Below are 20,708 nucleotides of genomic sequence, written 5' to 3'. Positions count from 1 at the left end.
AAGGTCATTATGAGTCAGAGTTGACTTGATGGCAATGTGTTTGGTTTTACATACACACACACACACACACACACACACACACACTCATGTACATCTACATATACATATTATATATCTCTGGAGTCCTGATGGTGCAGTGGTTAAAACCATTGACTGCTAACTGAAAGGTCAGCAGTTGGAAACCACCAGCGGCCCTGTGGAAGAAAGATGTGGTAGTCCACTTTCATAAAGTGCTTTGAAAACCTTTTGGGGTCACTATAAGTTGGAATCAAATTGACAGCAATATATATATTTGTTTTTAATTTTTTACTTATATATTACTTATATATGTGTGTGTGTATATATATATATATATATATACACACACACAAAGCTTTAGAAAATGAAAATCTATACCAACAAAATGCCATGCAGTGGTCATCTGTGTGGATAGGAGCAGGAGCCAAGTAGTACTTGGGGTGACTAGGAGACTTTCTGGGGTGATAAGTGTGTTATCTACATTGATGAAGGATGAAGGTGATGTGTGAGAGCTTCACTAACAGGAGCCTGGGTGGCATAGTGGATAAAGTGCTCAGCTACAAACTGAAAGCTCTCGCTTCTTGGGAGAAAGAAGTAGCAGTCTGCTTCCGTAAAGTTTACAGCCTTGGAAAGCCTAGGGGGCAGTTCTACGCTCTCCTATATGGTTGCTATGAGTTGGAATCAACTTCACCACAACGGGTTTGCTTGTTTATTTGTTTGTTTGCTTAGTATGTATTGAAGAGGAAAAGGAGCAATACAACTCACAAACTGCTGGTGAGATTCTAAATTTTCCCAAGCACCTTGGAATATAGAAGCCTCACTGTCTTTTATGACCTGTCATCATAAATGTTATCCCATAACTTTGGCCATATTCTATTGCTCACACAGATCAACCTTAACAGAATATCGTTGATTATTTTAAAAGGGTGTGACTATCAGGAGGTGGGGACCATTAGGGGCCATCTAGGAGGCTGAATATAGGAGTCCAGCCTTTGGTCACCAAACCTTTCTGCCCTTCTCACATGCAATATACATTCATCCCCTTCTGTGGCCCCCAAAAGTATCACCCTATTACATCATCAGCTCTAAGTCCAGAAACTCATGAGATCCAGGTGTGGACGAGGTTCATAGGTGTCATTCCCTAAGTTTACACAAATAAATAAACAACAAGCATTTATTATTTCACACTGTTTCTGAAGGACAGGAATCCTAAACAGCTTTAGGGGTGGATCTAGCTCAGGATCTCTTGTTGCTGTCAGGATGTCTGCTGGGCTGTAGTCACCTGAAGGCTTGACTCTGGCTGGAGGGTCGGTTTCCAAGAAGGCTCACTGACATGGCTCCTGCCAAGAGGCCTCAGTTCCTTCTGACTTTCCATAGGAGGCTTCCATTCCTCACCACACAGTCCCCTAGCCAGGGTGGCTCACAACTTGCTAACTGCCTTCCCCCAGATCATGTGATCTGGAAGAAAGAAAAGAAGCAGAATTCACACTTTCTTTTATGACCTAGTCTCAGAAGAAACATGCCATCATTTGTACTGTTGTTCCATTGGTCGTACAGATCAAATCTAATACCATGTGGGAGGAAATTATAGAATGACACAAACACCAGAAGGTGAGGATTGTTGGTGGAATATTGCAGCCTGGTAACCACAGACTGATAATCAAAGACAAAACTGTTTTTATATTGAAAAATGTACAGGTCCATTTCCAACTGTTAAGAAATGACCTGGAAAAAGGTAAGGCAAAGTAGAGAATAGGGTTTGTGCTTTTATATCCTCATTTGTACTTTTTGACAGAGGTTGGCAAGCCGCAAACTATAGGCGAAATCCAACATACCATCTGTTTTTGTACATAAAGTTTTTTGGAACACCACCACACCATTTACTTACTTATTGTCTATGACATCTTTAGCAAGGCAATGGCTGAGCTGAGGTGTTGAAACAGAGACTAGCACACAAAGATGAAAATATTTCCTATACAGCATTTTCACAAAATGTTTTTAATCCTTGCACTAAGGCATAAAAAGAAAATGCTCAAAACTATGGAAATGGAAAAGAATGTGTAGGTGTCCCAAAGATTTCTCAGGGTTAGATAATTGAAAGGAATTATAAAGCTCAATGGAACATACTCAGATAGTGCTTTCAATGAATTAAAAAGAAAAATGTGATACACATGAAAAATGGAATTTATGTAAGCAGTGGGGATCCAAGAGACATTCAATAATAGCCTCCCAATATCTTTCTTAATTGCACAAAGACATGCTTCATCTTCAGACTGAACTGCTGATATCTGTGTGATAAAACATGATTTTAGGAGAGCTCCAGCAGTTTCAGGTGGTGAAGACTGGGTATCTAACTAGTTGTCTCAGGTACAAGGTATGAGTAAGCAAATTGTCCCCTTTAAGTAGCACACTATAAATTGGTTAGTTAGTTAGTTAGATGGTTAGTCAGTAGTCCACCACCCTTGTGTCCACCAGGAATAAGAGAACGATGTTAGGCATCCCTAAAGATAAGAAAAGAATTGCCCCAGTTCCTATGGCTAAAATAACTCCATCCTTCTCGGGTATACTATGTGAGGTTGTAGATGTCACTATGGAGCAGTTAAGAATTAATATATTGGGAAAAATTGAATAGAGTTACTTGTTGCAGAATATATGATTTACATTCTCAGGTATCAAGATTCAAAAGGCAATGATTAAATTTAATAAAATATGAAAAAAAGCTTCATTTTCTTAGGTGTATGTTGATGTTATGGATTGAATTGTGTCCCCCAAAAATATGTGTTGTAAATTCTAACCTCTATGCCTGTGGTTATAATCCGATTTCAGAATGGCTTTTCTTTGCTATGTTAACGAAACAGAGTTAGCCTAAAGGGTGTACTTTGAGTCAATCCCTTTTGAGATCTAAGAGATGAAACAAGCAAGCCAGTGAGCAGAGATGGAGTCAGATAGATACCAAGACACATGGAGATTTCCAAGGAACTGGGAAGCAGAAGCTGAAGGAACAGCAGCCTTTCTCCAGAGCTGACAGAGAAAGCTTTCCCCTAAAGCCAGCATCCTGAATATGGACTTCTAGCCTCCTAACGGTGAGAAAAAAAAAAAAAAAAAAAAAATTTCTGTGTGTTAATGTCACCCACTTGTGGTATTTCTGTTATAGTGGCACTAGATAACTAAGACAGTTGATGTGGTAGGAAATACTCTAAGATGGTCCCTAAGAGTCCTGCTTCCTGGTATAAATGTCCTCTATAACCTGCCCCATTTAAGTGAGGGTGGGACTAGTGAATAGGATGGAATGTCACCCTGTGATGAGATTAGGTTACATGGCAAAGGTGAGAAAATTGTTCGGATATAATTAAGTTGATTTTGAGTTAATCGAAAGGGAGGTAATACTGGACGGGCCTGATCCAATCACATAAATTGATTCTAGAGGTCAGGGACTGAAGAAATCAGAAATGCTTTTCTTCTGGCTTTGAAGATGCAAGCAGCCATGAAGTGAATTGCCTGTGGAGGGGGTAGCCACTAGTTCCTGAGAGCCTCGTCAGAAAAACACAAGGAATTAAATTCTGCCAACGACCTGAATAAGCTTTTACAAGAGTTCCAGCTGAGAATGCAGTCTGGTCAAGACCTTGACTACAGCCTTGTGTGACCCTGAGCAAATGACCCAGGTAAGCTGTTCTGCCCAAGGGAAACTGTAATAAAAAGCGTGCTGTTTCAAATCTCTAAATGTATGGTAATTGGTTAGATAGCAATACAAAAGAGATACAGTGGTGATGACAGGGTTAACTTACGTAAGTATAAACTCACATGTGGCAATCACATTTTCTTATTTTGCATGTGTGTGTATTTTCTACATTTTCTTACCTCTTTTCTACACCCAACACAGAGATATTCACTCAACTAGATACTTCCGTGTACATTAGCCTGTTTCAAAGAAGAGGAAAAAACAAAGTGTCTTTCCCCAGAGAGTATAAGAGATTTCATGTCACATAAAAAAAAACAGCTGATAGAAAGCCCTGCCTATAAAAAAACACTCCTTCCCCCTTGCTGAAAACTTTAAAAGATGAGAGAAAGCACTCAGGTAGACCTGGACTGAGCGCATTCAGTATAATATGGTCATGCTGTGAGAAAGATACTCTCCCTTGGATGACGAATATCTACATTCAAGTCAACACCTTCTGTTATCAGTGCCCTGAAGTGATATGGAAGTTGAAGAAACATCTCAACTGTAAATAGGAGGCAAGAGGAATTTCCTTCTTCCAGCTGAGATAAATTTTAGCATGAATTGCCCTCTAAAAGTAGACATCTCCCATCATATTTAACACCATCTGTTTCCCCTCCTCTTGGAACTGTAATAAATGTCTGTGATCTCTCAGATGCGGCTTAAAACACCTGAGAGAGTAATGACATGAAAGAGAACAACCTTGAACCTATACTTGGATGTGGCTACATATAAACAGTGAGCTTTCTCTTGCTCTTACAGAGAAAACCACTATAAACAGCAAAATCAAACCAGAAAACTGTGCCTCATGGGAGGAGGACAGGCAGATGGTACACTTGAGACATGGAACTTGATTTTCATTATATGCCTCTACAGTATTGTTTTGGTTTTTAGTTGAACTGAAAGTGTATTACTTTAAAAACACATAAACAATAAAACCAGAAGATTGTAAATATTCAGAAAGTGTCACACATAATTTCTCTAGTCAGATGTCAAGTGTTTTAAACTCCATATCTTTCATCAGATAATTTGTGTGCATTTTTCCTAAGCGAATTATCATAGAAGAGTGTGAGGAGTTCAGTATTGTAGTCCTATTTTATTTATTCTTTAGGAAATAAAATCTAATAGATTCTTTCCTCTTCTTGTGTCATGGATTGAATTGTGTGCCCCCAAAATATCTGTCAACTTGGCTAGGTCCTGATTTCCTGTACTGTATGATTGTCTCCCATGTTGTCACCTGATGTGATTTCCCTATGTGTAGGAAATCCTTTTTTTTTTTTTTTTTTATGATGTTAGTGAGATGGATTAGTGGCAGTTATGTTGATGGGATCTCCAAGATTAGATAGTGTCTTAAGCCAGTCTCTTCTGAAGATATAAAGGAAAGAACCTAGCAGAGAGACCTGGGGACTGCATACCACCAAGAAAGCAGCACCGGGAGCAGAGAGCATCTTTGGACCTAAGGTTCCTGTGCTGAGATGCTCCCAGACCAAGGGAAGACGGAGGACAAGGACCTTCTTCCAGAACCAACAGAGCAAGAAATCCTTCCCCTGGAGCTGGCGCCCTGCATTTGGACTTCTAGCCTACTGGGCTGTGAGAGAATAAACTTCTCTTTGTTAAAGCTATCCACTTGTGGTATTTCTGTTATAGCAGCACTAGATAACTAAGACAACTTGACTCTCTATATATTGAGATCAATTATTAGATATCGATTGTTTCCATTTATTTGAAATATAAATCTATAAAGCAAATAAGGAAGTCGCTCCAAATTGATGAAAACACATATGCAACAGTCATGAAAAGGGATTGGCTTTTGGTGGCTTACTGTTAGATCAGTAAAATACGAACCAAGCCCTGGCATCAGACCTTATCATTATTTCCGCCCTTTTTTTTTTTTTTTTTGACTCTTTCAAACAACCATCAAATGGTAATTTGATCTGCTCACCAAAAAAAAAGAAGAAGGTGAATTATGTAGTATTCAATGCAAGACTTTTAGGAAAAATTTTTTTCTGATAGATTTGATGGTAAGATCTTCAATGCACATGTAACTGACTCTCTTACTGATGGATAAAAATGGGGTAAGAAAGTTCTGAGCACCTTCGACTACTTGGATTCTCATTTCTCTTGCAAAATGTGGAAGCAATCATATTGAAAACATGTATTTCAAAGTAATGACCAAAAACTTCAGTTGTTCTTCAGAATTTAGAGTATTGTGGAAAAGAGAAAAGATTTGTTTTGCTCTGAATCTGGATAACACATGTGAGGAAACTGTCATCTAGCATACAGCACTGGGACTTTCAGCTTTAAGCAAAAATATTCATTTATTTCCAGAAAGTTATAACAAAAAGCATTAAAAGTATTTTTACTTTTAGAGTGGTGAACACGGGCCTTTCCAATTTAGTATGCCGTATGAAGCACCGATATAATGTTGATATACATTATTTGGTGTTGTAAGTTTTACTTAAATTTGTGAAGAGATAACTTGCAAGAAAAGATGCATGAAACTATGAAACTACAATACATTTAAAATTAAACACACAAAATAAAATAAAAACATTGATAACATTATTTTGATACTTAATAAATTCAAGTACAGGCACAGAAATTTAATCAATTTTAAAACACATGGATTCAAATATGTACAAATTGTATGAAAAGACAAAAAATTGAAAAATTTATAGACGTAAGTAGATAATTAGTAACAATAGAAGAGATAAAAGGTAAACCTGACCCTGCATTGCTCCCCAACCCCAAGAAACACTTAAATATGCCGATGCTTGCAGATAAAACCATATTTGTTCTTACATTCTTGATCTACAATAGTACCGCGTGGCTTATACACTGTGCAGTTCTGTGGATTCAGAGGTGGAAACGATGGAAATCTGTAATGAAGACAAAAATATTAGCATCTGAGAAAAGGGTATGGAAATGCTCAGGTGCAATGATGATTCAGATTAATGATAGAAATTTCAGAAGCATTTCAGTGAGATATTAACATACTGAATCATTCTTTTTTCTTTAATAACCATGGTTTTCAGATTTCAGATTGCATTGTTGCACAAACTTAGTTACTCCCTCTAAAATAAATAGTATTCTGACTAGAAATTTTTTGTTACTATTCTTGTCTTTGTTGTTAATCATTTTGATACATAATATACTTTTATTTTGCTTAAAAATGCATTACTTAATTTAATCTAGAGAAATCAGAGCTTAATATTCATCATTGTATTATGTGGAAATTAGGTGTTTAGGAATGAAAAAAAAGATTTAAAATTGACAAACATACAGATGATAAACCCAGAATATTTGAAACATTGGAAGTATGTTGAGAATTTTGGGTCTCCCAGAATAAAGAAAGGAAGGCATATCCTGCTGTATCTGGACTGCCGGGACTGCTGAGTCAGCGCTCGGGTGTATGTGAGGATGTGAGGATGTGTGCCTGTACGTATATGTCTATGTGTTTGCTCCAAGGAAAAATGGAAAAAAAAAAATGTCAAAAGTTATTTTATGGGCCCAAGAACACTAAAGTTCATGTGACCTGAGCATGAACTTGAATTTTCTGGATTGGCCTGCAATTGTATTCTGCTACACTATTCTCTTTTCTGTAACCTCACACCCTGGGCATGCGATTACTGCAGTGCTCCTGGGTGTTACCTGCACTGATGAGATCTAAGCATAAACTCAGGAAGCATAGAAAAGGCAGCACCAGGCTGCCAGAAACTTACAGATCCCGGGAGAGGGCAGAGCCGTCCTCCCACAGCCACGCACCACGTCTTTCATTGTAAGTGAGTCCAATCCAGTAATAACGTCCACCGGAAATCCTAAAGCTCTGTTTGGAAACAGAGACAAACACTGTAATCTAACTTAAATGTACTCTGGGAACAGTGTGCTTTTACGAAAGTTAATGTCAGAGCATCAGAATCAGCCTATCAATCGCACAAACTGAATTCATCATTGACTTCTAATTTAGAAGGTACAGCTCTGTGGCTCGTATTACTCTTTTAACACCCTCATTCACTTATGGAGGAAAAATACCACAAAATCTCTCTAAAGGTCTAAAAACGTTGTTACAAAAATATAGAAAACATTACATATTCCATGAGTTAGAGTCCTCATGAAGATACCCTTTACAGGGGATCAGAAATCCCGGCCTGAAAATTTGTAAAATCAACACTATCTCGAGGGATAAATCTCCTGGGTATGACCTACTCAGCCTTTATTCAGCTCAGTCTCTGCATACATCTAGGGCAATTTATACTTTTTCTGTGTTGTTGTTAGCTGCTGTCAAGTAGGTTGCAACAAAACACTGCCCGGTCCTGGGCCATTTTCACAATCTTTGTTAAGCTTGAGTCCGTTGTTGCAGCCACTGTGCCAATCCATCTCGCTGAGGGTCTTCCTCTTTTTAGCTCACCCTCTAGTTTACCAAGCATGATGTCTTTCTCCAGGGACCGGTCCCTCCTGATAACATGTCCAAAGTATGTGAAACCAAGTCTCTCCATCCTCACTTCCAAGGAGCACTCTGGCTGTACTTCTTCCAAGACAGATTTGTTCTTGCTTCTGACATGCCATGGTATATTCAATATTCTTAAACAACATGATAATCCAAAGGCATCAATTCCTCTTAGGTCCTCCTTATTCATTGTCCATTGTGCACGCATATGATGCACATGAAAATACTGGGGTATGGGTCAGGCGCACCTTAGTCCTCAAAGTGACACCTGGGCTTTTCAACACTTCAAACAAGTCTTTTGCAGCAGATTTGCCAAACACAATATGTTGTTTGATTTCTTGACTGCTGCTTCCAAGGGCGTTGATTGTGGATCCAAATAAAATGAAATCCTTAGCAAGTTCACTATTTTCTCTGTTTATTATGATGTTGCTTATTGGTCCAGTTGTGAGGATTTTGGGTTTCTTTATGTTGAGATATAATCCATACTGAAGGCTGTGGTCTTTGATCTTCATCAGTAAGTTCTTCAAGTCCTCTTCACTTTCAACTAGAAAGTTTGTGTCATCTGCATATAACAGGTTGTTAAAGAGTCTTACTGCAATCCTAATGCCACATTCTTCTTCATATATTCCAGCTTCTCAGATTGTTTTCTCCACATACATTTTACTAAGTATGGTGAAAGGATACAGCCTTAACGCACTCCTTTCCTGACTTTAAACCAACAATATCCCCTTGTTCTCTTCAAACGGCTGCTTCTTGGTCTATGTATAGATTCCTCATGAGCACAATTCAGTGTTCTAGAATTCCCGTTTTTCATAACGTTATTCACAATTTGTTACGATGCACGCACCTTTGCATAGTCAAAAAAACACAGGCAAACATTTTTCTGGTATTCTCTGTTTTCGGCCAAGACCAATCTGACATCAGCAATCATATCCCTCATTCCACATTCTCCTCTGAATTGGGCTTGAATCTCTGGAAGTTCTCTGCTGATGTACTGCTGAAGCCATTTTTGAGCGATCTTCAGCAAAACTTTACGTGCATGTGATGTTAATGATATTGCTTGACAATTTTTGCATTCTGTTGGATCACTTTTCTTAGGAATGGGACCTTAGGAATTTTCTTAGAATTTGGTAATTTTTATGACCATACCCTCTATATTGGCCCTTCATTGTATTCCAGAAACTTGACAGAGCTATGTAATCATAAAAGAATTTATAAATTCAAAGAACTAAATATTCCAAAGTCATTTAGTTGGATCTTTGAATAAAATGAGTTAAACAATGATCTATTACTTTGAAGCCATCCAGAAAATTCCTTTGACTTCATTTGGCATATTGATTTTATTCCTAGATGTAATTCTTTTAGTAATGTCATGTAGGTTTTATAATGATTGCTTCAAAGTACAGACAGTTAATAATCTTTGTTCAAATATGACCACCATTTACTCTCTGATTAAAGACTTGGTTCAAAATCTTCAGCTTACTTAGATATTATGTTTTCTGGAACAAAGAAATGTGGAAACACGAGTACATACAAATTCATCTTTGCTTTCCAGCTGAAGTAGACTGGAATTGTGAGAAGCACAGAAATCCCTACTTTCTGCCCAAGTTTTTTGTTCATTGGAAAAGAAGTAACAATTGCATCGGTACCCAATCCACTTCTCTTGGCAAGGACAGCAGCCAGAGCCTAAGAAAAAAAACAAAATATGATTGATGACTTTGGAGATTTCAAGTATTTGTACTGCTGCTTATTCATTCAAACACCATTTGCTATTTATTTTTTTCTCTACAAATAGTCTTGAGCACGTACTACTAAATACACTGCGGTTTGCTATGCTCAGGATTGTAAATGTGAGCAAGTCAGATGTGATCATTTTCCTCATGGAGATTATATTCTAGAGATAGAGTAAGACATACAATTACCCATCATTTATCGATCATATTTTATGATAATTCTGGTAAGTATACAAAAAGCATAATATATTAAAAGAACACACAACAGGGTATGGGATAGAGAAAGGTTAAAAGAATCTGTTTTGAGGAAGTGACCCAAAGCTGAGCTGCACAGTACAAATAGGAGTTAACCAGATCAAAGGGAGATGATTTAAAAGAGGAAAGTATTTCATCACATTTCCTGAGTCAACAAAAATACTGATGCGAATTTGACGTTTTGGATTTTTTTTTCCCAAAAATGAAGCGAAATAAAACAATTGGTATGAAGTTTGATAATAGAGTTTAGTAATGTCTTCAACATTCCTTATCCTCAGTAACAGAAGACCTGACACATTGTAGATACTTGCGTGTTAGCCAAATAAATGGCGCTGAAATTGCATAAGAGATAAATTAAATGCCATGTGGCCACAGAAGGAGAGAGAACTTGGAGTGCACTGGGGGGAAATCTATTCATTGAGAAACTGTGCTTTAAGCCGGCTCTTACTGGGTAAGTAGATTTTATAACTGCAGAAACCTGGGCGCTATATTCTGAGACGTAAATAATGACGCAAGAAAAGGTGCATAGAGGATGGATTTTCATCGGAAAGTAAGGGCTATGGGCAGACACAGGCAGGGAGTTAGGGTTAACTGTGATATTTACTGTAGTTTATTTATAACTTGTTAGTTAATAATGTGCATTCATAGAGGACAGAAATCTGTTATTTCATGCTACTATTATCTTTATTCCTTTTACATATAAATGCCGTGCTTTGAATGTAATTTAATCATTCTTACATTAGAGAACAGTGGAGCGAGACTGTCCTAAAATTAGGGAAGTAAACTAATATTACCATATGAGATACGCCATCACGCTCCTCTTTGTAAAAAAAAAAAAAAAACAAGAAACAACTGTCTAATTTAAAATTCTACCAAAACTGAGTATTTTCAAACATTGGAGCCTACCTCTCTGGGGTTCTATGGTGGATCCTGGAGAAGATGTTGGCAGAGTACTTTCTGTGGCAAATGCTATAAGAAATTATTAGGAATTTATGTAATTAAGTACAGTTTTAAGTGTATCCATGAAATATTACACACTAGCAAAATGCATCATATATTATTATATTATTAAATAGTTTTATCATAGCACTGATCTTTGCATGATGCCTAGAAAAACTTACAATTTTTCAATAAAATTCCCAAAGTAGCCATCAACAAAAGGCACACTACTGCCAAGGCTCCAGAAATCAGGTTCCATAAGTTGTTCTGAAAAGCTGTAGAAAAAGAGAGAAAAGCCAAAGACTCAAAGAGGAAATGCAGTGGCTATAGTTCTGAAAAGCAAAACCAATAAGAGAAAATCCAGAAGTGTCAGGATCCACACACAGATATGTAGAGAAATATTTGAGTCTTTAGGTCTTCTGTGTGCTAACACAATCAGTCTGCCAATGAACCATCGGAAAAGGAAGACATTCCATTTAAAACCTCAATACCGACATTTTTTTTTTTTTTTTTTTGGTGTGGTAAATTATTCCACAGTGAGATTATCCACTCATTTTCATCTCCACCAACTCTGCAAAGTAAATTTAACAGTAGTTTTTTTTTTATTTGTTTTTAATTGGCCAAAAAACATAGATATCTAGTGTAGAAAGAGGTCAAGAGGCTCCAGCTTCTGTTTATGTGCTTACATTACAGGCATTTACTTTTATTCTCTCCGGAAAAAAAACACAAGGTAAATAGCCTGGTTCCAACTACGTAGATGAGAAAATTGAGGATCCAAGAATAACATCGTTTTCTCAAGGCATCAAATCTGGCAAGTGTGCAGGTCAGACATAAGATTCAATCCTGTCTAAGCCCAGCGTCTTTCATGTACCATACTCTACCACTGTCACTGACAATAACACTATTGGTGGTATGTCTTTCTGCTAATCTCAGTACAGGCTCTGCTTTGAGGAATATTTTCCTGCTCATAGCTCTGTAGACGTAGTATAAGACAAAGAGAGAGGAGCACTTTGGAACTGGGGATGAGAGATTCCAAAACCAATGTAGACAGTAATTCTCTGGTGAGCTGAGTTCACTTCCCAGCACATTGAATTATGATATAAAACGACCCATTTTTTTGCTCTTACCCAAAATCACTTGCTTATAGGCTTTTCCTGAACAATTCAACTTTAGGAGATTCTGCATTGGCTTTAGCACGCTCCCAAAGAGTAATGTCAGTTACAACAGTGCAATGGTCAAATCGTTAGTCTGCGTGAGATTTGGGAGTCGCAAGACAAGCGCTAAAAAAAATTAAATGCTTTTGAGAATTGTATCATTTATATTTAGCATTATCTATTTATTCCTATGCTAGAATTATATTGATCATAATATAACCAGGGGAATTCATTTCTCATTCAGAATTTAAACTTGTCCATATAAGAAACCCCTCTGTTGGAAAAGCTTTCCAGACTATTTATAAATTACAGAATGATGAATCAAGAAATTGAAATAAATGTAGAAGGTGCTGACATAGGGAAAGACTAAAAAATTCTCTGTCAGTTATATCCCTTTCTCTTAAAGCTCTGCCCTAAAATTAGCCATGTCCGTGGGGTGCCTGTTTTGGGTCCCCTTATCTGTTGATTTTCTGACTGGAGGCACACGTACCTGCCATGAGAGATGATGTCCCAGGTGGATGCAGGGAAGCCCCGAGGAGTGCTTGTTGCGGAAAAGTGGTGTTCGATCACAGAGCTGGGCTGGAAGCAAAAGAATCCAAAAGTTGTGCATGAAGAAATTATAAGAGAGAAACAGAAAGAAAAAAAATGTGTATTTACAGAATGTTCCTGAAGCACCTACTGGTGAGCCACGTATGTGTAGTACTGAGCAAGAAGCAGTATAACTACCAGCTTCTTATATGTTCCGGATATCACAATACAGGAAATTCTCACTGTATTTTTGCAATAGAAACACTTTGATTAGCAGAAAACAAGATGAGAGGGAGTTTGTATTTTGTTTTTACTTTTAGTGTTTCAACATCAAAGTCATCTTCAATATATATTTGGAAAATATCCAAAAAATGGACAAACAAAAGGTAAATTTACTTACTTCAATAAAATTATACATACAATTTTCCTATTTTAATAATAATAAAAAATCAGTTTGCACAAAACACTGTTTAAATCTTTTTACATATATTAACTCATATGTTTAAAAAAAGGACTGGATAAGGAAGATACTATAAATATCCTATTTTACCAGTGAGAAAAATGAGGCCAAGTAAGACAAAGTAACTTGTCCAAGGTTACTTAAGTTGGAAACTTAAGTAATCTTGCTCCAGGGCGCACGAGCAATATATTTTAAATTAAACCCATCTCTCTGTGTCTGTATTTTCTGTAGATTTTTATTTCTTTTCTTTTGAGCAGACTTCTAACCATGTCTCATTTCTGTATTTCCTATTCCAGCCTCATTAAATCAACCTGGATTGGCACAAGAAAAAAACATAGAACCAGAGTATCTCCTTGTCTTAGGGTTCTCCAAAGAAATGGAACTGGTGAGACCTACGTATCTAGAATGGGAGAGATTTACTCAAGGGACTGGCTCACACAATTGTGGGACTCTAAAGCTCCAAATTCATAGGTCAGGCAACAGGCTGGAGTCTTCTGCTGGCTCATGGGATTGTGGAGGACTGGCAAGTCCAAAATCTGTAGGTCAGGCACCAGGTGGAAACTACTGCAGGCTGGTGTCCCAAGACCTGTAGGTCAGATGAGGGAAAAGTACAGAGCTGAGAGACAAAGAGGGAGAGAAATCTGACAAAGTATCTATTCATAGTCTGAAGGCAGACAATAATCTAAGGAAAGACCACTTTCAACTGGTTGATAACATTATACAAAGTCATTACATTATAGAGGAGCAACTAGTCTAGTTTTTGGCCAAGCCACTGGCAATCATAGCTCAGCCAAGCTGACACATAAAAGTAAACACCAGACCCCTCATTTCTGTTATATGTATACAAAAATACACATAGAAATTTGTGCTCTAAAGCTCCCTCACCTGATGGTTACAGTTGTGTCTCAACTTGGCTGGGCCATGATTCTCGGTGGTTTGGCAGTTACAATATAGTTCAACACCTATGTAATGATGTAATCACCTTCATGGTGAGATCTACTATGAGCAGCCAATGAATTGAAAGGGAATTTCCTTGTAGGTGTGGTCTGCATTCAATATATGTGGACATTCTGCCAAAGCTCGCTGACATTTGCTCACTCTGGATCCTCCAGCTGACTCCTGTTCTGTTCATCTAACCTCCAGTTCTTGGGACTTGAGCTAGCAGCTTACCTTCCAACCTTGGGATTTGTCAGCCTCCACAACCTGTGAGCCAGAAGCATGTTTTCTGACCTGTAGATCTCAGCTACATGAGTCAGGAGAATCCGCCAGCCTGACCCATGGGCTTAGGACTTTCTAGTCTCTACAGCCATGTGAACCATTTCCTTGATATAAATTTCTCTCTCTCTCTATATATATAAACCAAAAAGAACCAAACCTGTTGCCATTGAAGTAATTCTGACTCATAGCGACCCTATAGGACAAAGTAGAACTGCCCCATAGAATTTCCAAGGAGCACTTGGTGGATTCAAACTGCTGACCTTTTGGTTAGCAGCCATAGCACTTATCCACTATGCCACTTGAGTTTCATATATATATATATATATATATATATGTGTGTGTGTGTGTGTGTGTATATATATATATATATAAAATATCTTCACTGGTTTTGCTTCTCTCGAGAACCCAGCCTAAAATACCTGGTTTAAGCCCACACTTCAATACTTCACTCACTTTTCCTTGAAATCTTCTATCAACACCTTACTCTCCAATGTTTCAGCCCCTTAAGATCCTTTGGACATGAATGTAGCTATTCCAATAAACCATATTTTTACTAGTATGTTAGTTATTGTATTGTTTATTGTGTTATCTCATTCAGATAATATTGTGTTATTTCAGTTAACACTCATGTCTTCAAAAGAGGACATGAGTGGGAATTTCAAATGTAAAATAGGTAGGTAAACTGTGTGTCTTGAGTGCAGGAACCTTTGATCTATAACTTAGTCTCTGACATACCATCTACCATTCATTCTCATGTAAAAGCAAACTCCAAAATAAGTTTTTTTTTTTTTTTTAAGCATTATAATAGTCCTATGGAGTGCAAAATGTTAACACACTTGGTTGCTCAGTGAAAGGCTGGAAGTTCAAGTCTACCCACATAAACCTTGGAAGAAAGGCCTGGCAATCTATTTCCAAAAAATTAGCCTTTGAAAATCCTATGGAGTACCATTTTACTCTGATACACATGGGGTCGCTATGAGTCAGAATCACCTTAGTGATAACTAACCAAAACCAAACACCAAGCCCATTATCGTTGAGTCAATTCTGACTCATAGTGACCCGATAGGACAGAGCAGAACTGTCCCATAGGGTTTCCAAGGAACAGCTGGTGGATTTGAACTGCTGACCTTATGGTTAGCAGCAGTGACTCTTAAGCACTTCGTCACCAAGTCTCCAACAATAACTGGTTTGGTTTTTTACTATTCCTATAGATGAACCTTTTTGTAAAGATGAGCTTTTCACCTTCAACAACAACAACAAAAACAAGATTTATGGCTTGATTTCTCAGCCTCCTTGAAATAAAAAGTTTTTCCATCTTTTAATTTGTGTACATTGTGTTTATAAAGTTGCTTTTACTCAACCACCATAATTGCCAAAATCTAGATCCTTATCGAAGAACGTGAATATGAAATTTCCTTTATCTAGCCTTTATGCAAATCCAAGTTGAGAGACATGATGTTTACAAATGATTCTTTGCCTAATTTGAAATCTACCCCCCTTTTTAAAAATATTTAATTGTTTTAGGTGAATATTTACACAGCAAATTCGTTTTCCGTTCCACAATCTATACACAATCTTTTCCATGACATTGGTTGCTATCCCAGCAACATGTCAGCATTCTCCCCATTGCCACCCTGCCTTCCCCATTTCTAGTCCTCCAATTTCCCCGACCCTCCTTGACTTTTCATCTTTGCTTTTAGGCAAATGTTGCCTGTTTGGTCTTGTATAGTTGATTGTTCTAAGGAGCACATTCCTCATTGGTATTATTCTTTATTTTATAGGCCAATCTACTATGGCTGAAAGGTAATGTTGGGAGTGGCTTCAGTTCCAGGTTAAAAGGGTGTCTTAAGGTGATAGTCTCAGGGGTTCCTCCAGTCTTTATCAGTTCAGTATATTTGGTCTTTTTTTTTTTTATAAATCTGAGTTTTGTTCTACATTTTTCTCCCATTCTAATCAGGATCTTGCACTGTGTGCCTGGTGAGAGTATTCGCTGGTGGTAACCAGGCACTATTAGTTCTTCTGGTCTCAGGCTAGAGGAGGCTGTGGTTCATGTGGGCCAGTAGACCTATGGACTAATTGCTTCCTAGAGTCTTTGGTTTCCTTTACTTTCCTTTGCTCCAGATGGGAAGAGACCAATAGTTGTATCTTAGGTGATCATTCACAAGCTTTTAAGATCCCAGACACTACTCACCAAACAACTATGTAGAACATTATCTTTATGAACTGGGTTATGCCAATTGACCTAGTTGTCCCCCAACTCTATGGCCCTTAGCCTTCAAGTCCAGTAACTTCGTCCTATGACGTGTTTGGATTTATGTCTAAAAAGTTCCTGTAACTGTGCCTTCTATGTGCTCTATTATATGTATGGATATATATGCAGCAGATGCAGATATGTATATACAAATGCTCACAACTGTACCTATTTATGCACGTACATGTACCCCCATATACCCTCCACACCTATGTAGCATACATATCTACCTGTATAACCACTCACAAATTTGTGGTTGTCATTACTGTTGTTGCAGAATTGTGTATGTTATAGCATCTACCATAGTTGTCCTTTACTCTTAAGTATCCCTCAGTGTTTTCATTTACCTTGGTCACTTCATGCTGACTTCTCCAATATTTTCTGTTGCCTTTACCAGAAGTAACATGTGTCTACTATTTAGTGATTCTCCCTTCCTCCCCTCCCATCGCTGATAGCCATCAGAGAACACTGCTTTCTGTGTGTAAACCTATTCTTGAATTTTTATAAAGTGGTACCATGCAACATTTGCTCTTTTGTGATTGAGTTATTTCACTCAGCATAACGTCCTCCAGATTCACCTGTGTTATCTTTCTCACGCTAGTTATTATTCTTTATCATTGCATGGTATTTCATGGTATGTATATACCCAAAATCTACCCGTTCTTGGTTTTTGTGCTGGACAACAGCAAAACAGCAGAAAGCTGCCTAATTTTGCTCATTTTTTGGCAATATAAAAAAGTATTAATTAGTGGGAGCTTAAGATTTTGCCTATAGCTTTTGTATTTGGATGTAACAAATTTGTGAGAATTGTGACAGAATAGACACACAAGGGGACTATTGTCTTAGCCATCTAGTGCTGGATTACAGAAATACCACAAGTGAATGGCTTTAGCAAAGAGAAAATTATTTCCTCACAGTGAAGTAGGCTAAAAGTCCAAATTCAAGGCATCAGCTCCAGGGGAAAGCATTCTTTCTCTGTGGGCTCTGGAGGAAGCTCCTTGTCCTCAATCTTCCTCTGGTTGAGGAGCTTCTCAGGTGCAGGGACCCCATGTCCAAAGGACGTGCTCTGCTTCTGGTGCTGCTTTCTGGGTAGAATGAGGTCCCCCCACTCTGTTTGTTTCCCTTTCATCTCCTGAGAGATAAAAGGTGGTGCAGTCCACACCCCAGGGAAATTCCCTTTACCTTGAATCAGTGAGGTGACCTGCATAAGGGTTGTGTTACAATCCCACCTAATCCTCTCAACATAAAATTTCAATCACAAAATGGAGGACAATCACAAAATACTGAGAACCATGGCCTAACTAAGTTGATACACACTTTTTAGGGGGGGACATAATTCAGTCCATGACTTTACTATACTTTTAACATTATCAGGATCAGTTATTTTGAGGGCATTATTCTAATTTTTCATAACCATGTTTTGTGATATTTAAATCATTCATTCTTTCCTTAGGCCATTGACTCAGAAGTAAAAAAGTCAGCAAAGACATTTCCAGTAGAAGAACTCTAGGCTCAAGTTACATATATACACATACACACACAAACACACACCACATATTTATATGTATACATTTGTAAAAAACCATTTGCCATGTAGTCAATTCTGACTTATGGTGCCCCCACGTGTATCATTTTAGAATTGCACACCCAGGACCTCTCCTTTCTCTCTCTCTCTCAGGCCCTGGTGGTGCAGTGATTAAGTGTTTGCCTGCTAACTGAAAGGTTGGTGGTTCTAACCTGCCAGCTGTGCTCCAAAGGAGAAAGATGTGGCAGTCTGCTTCTGTAAAGATTTACAGTCTTGGAGACCCTATGAGACAGTTCTACCCATTCCTATAACGTCACTATGAGTCAGAATGACCTTCATGGCAATGGGTTTGGTTTTACATACCCACACACACATATACTCATACACATTTAGGTATACACATTGTGTATCACTGAAGTCCTGGGGGCATAGTGGTTAAAGCCATTGACTGCTAACTGAAAGGTCAGCAGTTAGAAACCACCAGCAGCCCAGCAGGAGAAAGATGTGGCAGTCCACTTTCATACAGCGCATTGGAAACCCTATAGGTTTACTGTGAGTTGGAACCTACTTGGCAGCAGTGGGTTGTATATATATTTGTTCTCATTTTTTATTTCTTCCTTTAATTCTTTCAAAACTGCAAGCCAAGTTTGAATCCTTATCTAAATTTATTTTTGAAACGTTATGTGTCCTTCCCAAAGATGCAAGATCATCTCTCTTAAGTTTCATTCCCTCCTCTAGTGTCCACCGAAGGTCACCATATTCTGTCTTTCCTGTGATCTCTTACTTATCTGGTGCCCTTGTTCAAGGCAAATGGTGACTCCAATAGCTAGAGTGTCATTCAAGCCTGCACAAAGACCTGGGGGAAGGAAATTGAGGTCCACCTAATACATCTACAGTGACGTCTGGTGTCTTTTCATTGTCTGCCTATTTATAACAACATTTTTCAGAAAATATTAATAATACCTATCTCAATAGTCTCAAATGATAAATTTATTTTGATCTCAGTGTTTGGCAAAGTTTCCCATTTGCAGATTAAAAGGATATTGCCTGCATTGGGCTGAAAATTCTTCTCTCCTTTTAGGCTAGGGAAGGGACTCCTAGGAAAGAAAGAAGTGCTGTGAACTGGTTAAGAGTCTTTGTATACTTGTCAATAACAAACCTTAGCAAACACTCATTTTTCATAGACAGAGTCCTCACCTACAGATTGTTTTACGTGCAATCCAATCCTTTGCCTATGATTGATTATGGGAGAAAAAAACTGGAATCTATGGATTTATGGGTCATGTTACCCTGGAAAATGTCATGTAAACTCTATAACCATCTAAGTATAAAATGGAAATGTGTTCCCTTCAGTGGTACATATGAAAACGCTGACATATAGCACTTTCACCTCTAAATTTACACACACACACGCACACACACACACATACATATATGCATATGTGTATATAAAACCCTTTGCCGTTGAATCGGTTCTGACTCATAGCAAAACTGTAGGACAGAGTAGAACTGCCCATAGGGTTTCCAAGATGCATCTGGTGGATTTGAACTACCAACCTTCTGTTAAGAAGCCGTAGCTCTTAACCTCTATGCCACCAGTGTTTCCATATATATGTGAGTGTGTATATACATACATATGTACACACACATTTATATGTATGTTTGTGTGTGTATGTGTATACATGTATGTATGTGTTCAGAGAAAACTAACACAGAGCATTAGACTTATTTTTACTTTCAGAAAAGTGAGGTGAGAATGAGAGTTTCCAATTTAATATGTTACTCTGTCCTATAGGGTCGCTATGAATTGGAATCGACTCGAGGGCACTGGGTGGTGAGTACAGAGAACTAAAATGAGATTGATATGTATTATTCAATATTAAGTCAAATTTATTTACATTTTTACAGAGAGAATTTGCAAGAATATATAAATAAAAGTACATAAAATTTAGTATTAAAAATCTTTATAATAATGTAAAAAATTCATCAAATTCACACAGTAATGTAAATAAAAATGTTTTCAAAAGTCTTTACATTGATGCATTATAATTTCCGGTGTAGACACAGACATTTTAACAATTTTAAAGCACGTGGCTTCAAATACATGTAAAATGTATGAAAAGACGTAAATGTCAACATTTTACAGACCCCAGAAGTAGATAATTTCTACCAATGTAAGAGATGAAGATACTAATCTCATTAATCCTGGACCTGCATTATAACTCCCAGCCCCCCTGGCCCCACCACATCCCAAGAAACACTTAAATAAGCTGTTGCTCACAGATATAAGGCCTTTTCCCCCCACAGGGTTCATCCAAAATCTCTTTGTTTGGACTATGCACTATGCACTTCTTTGGGTCTAAAGTTTGAAAGAATGAAAATCTGCAATGAAGAAGAAAATGTTGACATGTAAGAAAAAGAAATGAGAATATTTAGGATAATGTTGTTTTTGATTAAACAATAGA

The 20,708-nt window shown here is 37.7% G+C and overlaps 2 protein-coding genes across 5 annotated transcripts in view; both read right to left on the bottom strand.

The window, feature by feature from the left end:
- The window catches only part of LOC126075174 (natural killer cells antigen CD94-like), a 188,129-nt gene that overhangs the window by 67,451 nt on the left and 99,970 nt on the right, over positions 1-20,708 (bottom strand). Inside the window, exon 1 of one of the 3 annotated variants that reach the window (XM_049882457.1) lies at positions 12,941-12,958. The exons of the other annotated variants lie outside the window; for them this stretch is intronic. The gene's annotated coding sequence lies outside the window, so the exon portion shown is untranslated. Of the gene's footprint in view, positions 1-12,940; positions 12,959-20,708 lie in introns of those variants that run through there. 3 annotated transcript variants of the gene reach the window in all.
- The window catches only part of LOC126075173 (natural killer cells antigen CD94-like), a 164,379-nt gene continuing 150,146 nt past the window's right edge, over positions 6,476-20,708 (bottom strand). Inside the window, exons 2-6 of one of the 2 annotated variants that reach the window (XM_049882452.1) lie at positions 11,290-11,382; positions 11,075-11,137; positions 9,715-9,866; positions 7,456-7,559; positions 6,476-6,612 (exon numbers count right to left, since the gene is read on the bottom strand). In XM_049882452.1, the coding sequence (XP_049738409.1) occupies positions 6,492-6,612; positions 7,456-7,559; positions 9,715-9,866; positions 11,075-11,137; positions 11,290-11,382 (533 nt within the window). In that variant the 3' untranslated portion in view covers positions 6,476-6,491. The remainder of the gene's footprint in view (positions 6,613-7,455; positions 7,560-9,714; positions 9,867-11,074; positions 11,138-11,289; positions 11,383-20,708) is intronic. The other variant, XM_049882453.1, reaches the window with a different exon arrangement.

This window comes from Elephas maximus, chromosome 4, assembly GCF_024166365.1.
Source record: "Elephas maximus indicus isolate mEleMax1 chromosome 4, mEleMax1 primary haplotype, whole genome shotgun sequence".
Taxonomy (NCBI): Eukaryota; Metazoa; Chordata; class Mammalia; order Proboscidea; family Elephantidae; genus Elephas; species Elephas maximus.
The sequence above is the reverse complement of the archived record's forward strand: the minus strand, read 5'-3'. Positions and strand labels throughout refer to the sequence as shown.